The following is a 5879-nucleotide window of genomic DNA, read 5'->3' on the forward strand; positions in this document are numbered from 1 at the left end:
CCCCATCCCCTCTCACTATATCTCCCCTGTCCAGCTGGCTCTGCCTTTTACTTGTCTTCTCTTCCTCTTTCCTGCTCCTCAGCCCTCTTTTCCTCTTCCTCCAGCTCATTGCTGCATGTTTTCCCTTTCCAGCCTCTTAATTTTGATCTGAACTTTGCTTTGTTTCTCAGTCCCTTTGTTCTGTTCCCTGCCTTTCTTTTTGTCTCTCCATCTGTACATCCCCCTCCTTGTCTTTCTCTACCCCCTTCCTGCTTCTCCTCCTCCCCCATCCCCATCCCCATCCCTCTGTCCTGCTCATCAGCCCTGCTGTTTCTTCCTCCCTGTTTCTTCACAGCTCCTTGTCCCTTTTTGCCTTGATCTCTCCATCTCTCCATCCTTTTCCCTGTGTGTTTCTTTCTCTCTCAGCTCCTCTGTCTTCTCTCTTGTCTCATTTGTCTCTCTCTAGTCCTCTGTCCTTCTCCCCAGCAGCTTCAACTGAATGACCAGGTGTCCGTGCCCTCTAGTGTTTCGTCATCCCTGCCCTGGGGAAGATCTGTGTCTGTAGGGCTGGGGATCATTTAGGAGCTGGTCTCCTTGTGCAGAAGGCAGAGCCGGGTGCAGTTGTGGCAGAGGTTGTTCTCAGCTGCTGCTCTGTGCAGCTTGGTTAAAGAGCCAGCTGGGGGCTTCTTTGGAAGGGAGGTTTCTTGTTCTGTGCTTACTGCTCCTCGGGACCCTGCACAGGAGCGGTGTTGGGGTCCGCAGGGACGGGTGAGACCTGCTGTGGTTCCTGGTAAATGTGAACTGAACTTGTCGTGATGGCCTCGAATGAAACCAGACTGACTGTAAATGGTTTTCTTCCCAGATCCTGTTCCAACTTCTGTGCTCAGTGCTAAAGAACAAGAGTCCTTGTGCTCTTTTCCAGACGTCAGTGGCCGCGAATCAGCTGAGAACATCCTGCCTTATGTAAGGGGCAGGTGGTCTGTGATCAGGGCTGTGGACTTGAATGGCCGTGCTTTCATGAACATTTCCTGGTCTTGCCATTTCAAAGCCCTTCCTTCTCCTGGAAATTTAAGACGGCATTTCTTATTCTGAGGTTCAGACGGGAGTTCGACTTACTGTTGAAGCTGCTGAAGAAACGCTGCGAGAGGGGAGACACACACCCCCCTGGCAGCTGTTGGACTGTAGGGGCACAGGCTGAACCTTCTCTTGAGAGGGTGGAGAACAGGAGCAGCACAAGTGTCCATCGAATGCTGGGTGGGAGAAACAGGCGTTCGTTATGTCCTTCTATTTCCAGAGAATCCCTCTCCAGCCCCACAGATGTGAAATGTGGACACAAGTCCTGTTGCAACTCCTGCTCTTAGTCCGGAGCCAATCTTGAGCCCTTTGTCCCTAAGGAAACAATCTTTGCCGTGACAAATCCCCCACTGGTGCAGCTGGTGACACCTCCAGCAGTGACTGGAGCTGGTGCAGGACCAAGCCAATGCGCACGGCAGGAACGCCAGGCTCAAGGGCTGCAGTCCCTGCTGCTGCTCTCCAGTCTGCTGCTGATCTGCACGGGAACTGCCAGCTTCACCAGCCTTTTCTTTATCTGCTCTGCAGGACGATGAAGCCTCTCAAGGCAACGACCCTTGTGCTGCTACTTGGTCTCTTCTCTTTCGGTGAGTCTCTGCAGATCTGCGACCTGAGGACGGTGCTTTAGGAGGTACTCGGGGCTCCATCCTGCCCTGTTCCGCTTCCCCCGGTGTGAGCAGAGGAGCTCAGCCAAGAGCAGAAAGTCCCCACAGAGCTGTGCCAGTCCCTGCTCCAGCGGGACGGGTGTGGGTGAGGAAGGGCTGAGTTGCCTTCCCCAGGAGGGCTGAGCCAGTTCCCTTCAGCCCAGGGAGAGGCCGTGGCTGAGCTCTCCTGCCCCAGGCGCTGAGAGTCTTCTGCAGGACAAGGAGCACAGTCCAGGGCAGGGAACGTCCGTCTATTGCGGAGCCCATACGCCTTGATGGCCACTGTCAAGGCATCAAGAGGAGAGACAACTATGGCACTTGGGAGAGACACAGAAAGGGGAGCGGGCAACCCGAGGCATAGCCCAACCTTAAACCAGGTTCTAAGCTCTGGTTTGTGTCTGACAGGAGTTTACCATGTGGGACGACTTGGCGCCTTAACCTGGAGCACTGCAAAAGAGTTAGGAGAGCTGAGCGAAACCCCGTCCCTGCCCGTCCAGCTCCAAAAGCTCCAGGAACAGCTTTATTATCTGCACTGGAGCGCAAAGGATGTCACTGAGCGGGCTCTGCAGGAAGGCGTGAAGCAGGCAAAGCTCCCAGGCGTTACCGGACGGGTAAGGGCACAAGGGAGAAGGATCTGCTCAGGGGTTTCATACTCCCTCCAGCACGTATCCTACTCCATTCCTGTCACAGCCAACAGGCTGGTGCTGGTGGAACAAGTGCTGTCATGGCCACGCTTCCTTTTCCTGTTGCTCCACACTTCCTTATGGGGAAGAGAGAGCATGACGGGAATGACAGCTGTCTGAGTCGGATCTTCCTCTGTGCCCAGATCTCGGGTCCTCCTCAAGGGAGGGCTGGAAGGAAAGAATGGTCTCGGAGGTCCAGAGTTAAGCCCAGAAGGCTTGTCAGTCCGTGCTGCCTGGCCTGGGACCTCTCCACAGGAACAGCCCCTTCCTGCAGCTCCAGCATTCAGAGCACTGGAGTGAGCAGCCCCCCCTTTCTGATCCCGACAATCACAGCAGAGCAAACCTGGGAGGCTTCCAGGCAGTGCGGGCGTTCCCTCCATCTGAAACGGGCCTTGTCCCCGCTCACCTTGGCTAGCCTTGCAGGGTCCTGCTTGCCCCGGTCCTTCTCCTTCCAACAGGCGCTCTCCTTTGTGTTCCTTCCCAGGCTGTTCACGAGATCATTAATCAAGCTTTGGAGAAGCTGGAAGCAATGCAGGTCCCGATGCCGGATTACGCCCTGAAATCAGCAGGTGCAGTGACATTGTACAAACAAACCAGTTCCAAAGTGCTTCCTGTCAAGATTGACAAGATGGGCATTGGAACGTGCCCAGGGGCAGGAGAGAAGGGGTGAGAAGTCACGGGTCACTTCGTGCCCTAAAAGTGCCCCCAGTGACAGAGGCTGTAACGGGCCAGACCCCATGGGAAGAACAGAAAGGCTGGTTCACATTTTTGCCTATTTCCACAGCCAAATGCGACAGTTTGATGACTCACTACTGTGTGTTCCAGAGGGGTCGTGCCAGCAATACAAAGGGGAACCCACTGTAGGACATGGATGACAACTGAGAAGCCTTTTTCAAGTCAACAGTGCAATATTCCTCCTGACACTGCCTGATGATCATGCTCATGTTTGAATTTCCAGGGGCAGACGTCATTCTTTCCAAGACTTCTCCATCACTCCGGGATGCCAAAGCAAAAGTCTTCCTGTATTCCCTGCCGATAATGGATTACATGAGGTCCCCTGAGCTGATTCTGGAGGTAGGAGCACCAAGAAGCAGTAACACAAAGGCTGGGAGAATGAACCACACACGCTGCTCCGAGTGTCCTTCCCACCTGTCTTTGCTCCTCGAAGCTTCTTCTCCTGCTCCCTTCCCGCATGGACCTGCTCTCCGCCTGTGTCTCCCTGCTGAGTGTTTCTTGTCCTTTCAGCCGGACAATCATCCTGGCAACTGCTGGCCCTTCCCAGGGAGTCAGGGACACGTCTTCATCAAGCTGTCTGTGCCAGTCGTTCCCAGAGCTGTCACCATGGCCCATGTCTCAGGGACAGCGTTCCATGGAGAAAGCATCTCCGGAGCTCCCAAGGACTTTGCTGTCTATGTATGTGATTTCTCTAGAGTTGGTTGCTGGGGGTTCCACAGCATTTCTGAGCAGGGAATGAAGTTGGGTCAAAGATTCTGGTGGCCTGAAGCTTCCTCCTGTCTCTCAGAACAAACAGGCTCCTTGGAGTTGCTTCCTTCCCATTGTATTCCTCTTTTATTCAATGTACCACTCGAAGCTTCTGGGGCAAGATGCTACTCCAGGAGCCACAGGGAAAAGGAGCTGGACAGTGCATGGTCCTAAACGTTCTTGGCTTCCAGTCCCAGTGCATTTGTGATCCTCAGGTCACCTCCCTCTCACTGGGAGCGTCTGCTCCTTTTCTGACTGCCAGCTTGGACTCGTTGAGTGGGCAAGTGTGACGTGCTGCCCACCTGCAGCTTCTCATCCTTGTGCTCATGGTCCTTGGACTCCGTAGCTGAAATAACCCCGTACTTCACCGACTGAAGTTCAGTCTCCCATGGTGCACCAGACACTCTGTTTTCTCCACCCATCTTTCTGTAGGGCTTCAAGGAAGAACACGAGGAGCAGGGAACGTTCCTGGGACAGTTCACTTTCCTGGCGGCGCTGAATCCCAGTCAGACCTTCCAGCTGAAGGTATGGGGACAAAGAGGGAGGAGAACTGCAGGAGAGGAGGAGAAATGCGGCTGGATGGGGAGGGGCTTCCCTGCCAAAGGGTACAGGCAGCCCTGTCCTTGAGCGAGTGCCACGCTGCCTTTCTTCTGCTTTAACTTCCTGGTGGCAGATGCCTGGACTGCTGGTCTTCTCTTTCATTTTGTGTTTAAACTTCAGTGCTTAGAAGCACCACAGTTGAAGCTGGAATCAGCTTGACTGCCTGGACCCCAAGTGCACACAAGCGGCCACATCCCATAGGATGCACAACTGCTGGTCTGCCAGTTAAAGACCAGGAATACTGGGCTTCCTGATGGTTCAGTTGGTGCAGGAAATGACCAGTGACAGGGAGGCCATTCTGTTTCCATGACTTCCTAGAGAAGGCAACGAGACATTATACTGACCCCAGCCCTGGGTCTTCTGACTGTGGCAGCCTGTGCCCCAAAGCAGGCGAGAACTTTCCAGTATATTTACTGAGGCATGTGGTAGCTGCTTTTTCCTTGGTTGTTCTCATGGCCCAGTGGGGTGGAGCAGGATAAGAACGTCTTGACCACGACAGGTCAAAGCCCCCACGGGGCAGCAGGAAGGAAGCTGCTGATCGAGGCCGTCGCTGCGGCACTTCTGTCAGTGCTCACGGGCCAGAGAGGAAAAGGTGACTCATTTCTTCTTGTCATTGCAGAACGAGCTCCCTGGGGTCGTGAATTACATCAGGCTGCAAGTGCTGAGCAACTGGGGTCATCTGGACTACACCTGCCTGTATCAGTTTAGGGTGCACGGTGATCCGCCCAAAGATGGGGGAGACACGGCAGTTTCACCTGTCAATAAATTCCATTAATTTTCACCCAGTCGACTTCCATTCTGCTTTGCCTGTGATGCTGACTGGTCCTCCCTGAGCTCACTGGAGCTCCCCGTCCTTCTCTCAACCCACCAGCTTAATGAAGACTTCAGGAGTCCACAGCAAGGTTTTCCTAATTAAAAGAATCAGGAAAACTCCGTAACAAATCTGCAGAAAGCCTGACATCCACACACTTGTTGCCTACACAGGAACACCAGCAAGGTCCTGCCTGTACACCAAAGATTAAATTAATGGACAGGTTTCCTGTGGAGGAAGCAGCTAAGGATCGACGGAGTGGAACCATCTGTTGTTACCTGTTTTCACAAGAGGCAGGTGCTGCTTCAGCTTCCATCTTTCAGTCTGTTGCTAATGAGAAAATAGAAGTGTGTTTTTTTGTAAGAAGGAAACCTTAATAGGAAAATTTGTTCATGGACTTCTTTGCCTCTCTGGGCACCTATGGACTTAATAGCCCGGGAACCGTTATAGAGTGAATAGCAAAGCATCCCAGGACACTTAAGAGATCCCATAACCACAGGAGTCTGTCTTTCCTTCTGACCTGAGCTCCCCAAGCCCCAAGGCAGGAGCAGGCAGGGCAGTCGTGTGCTGGGGCCGCACCAGGGAGGAGAGAGCAGGACCAGCACTTGG

The 5879-nt window shown here is 53.6% G+C and overlaps 1 protein-coding gene across 1 annotated transcript; it reads left to right on the top strand.

The window, feature by feature from the left end:
* Window positions 1-1582: 1582 nt before the first annotated feature.
* LOC309446617 (SUN domain-containing protein 3-like) lies at window positions 1583-5234 on the top strand (the record flags this gene model as incomplete). The annotated part of the gene is made up of 7 exons (XM_082066482.1): window positions 1583-1637; window positions 2100-2305; window positions 2862-2946; window positions 3336-3451; window positions 3623-3790; window positions 4292-4384; window positions 5079-5234. The coding sequence occupies 7 exons, from the start codon at window positions 1583-1585 to the stop codon at window positions 5232-5234; spliced, it is 879 nt and encodes a 292-aa protein (XP_081922608.1).
* Window positions 5235-5879: the final 645 nt, after the last annotated feature.

This window comes from Streptopelia decaocto (genome assembly GCF_964273445.1).
Source record: "Streptopelia decaocto genome assembly, chromosome: 15".
In the NCBI taxonomy this organism is placed as follows: Eukaryota; Metazoa; Chordata; class Aves; order Columbiformes; family Columbidae; genus Streptopelia; species Streptopelia decaocto.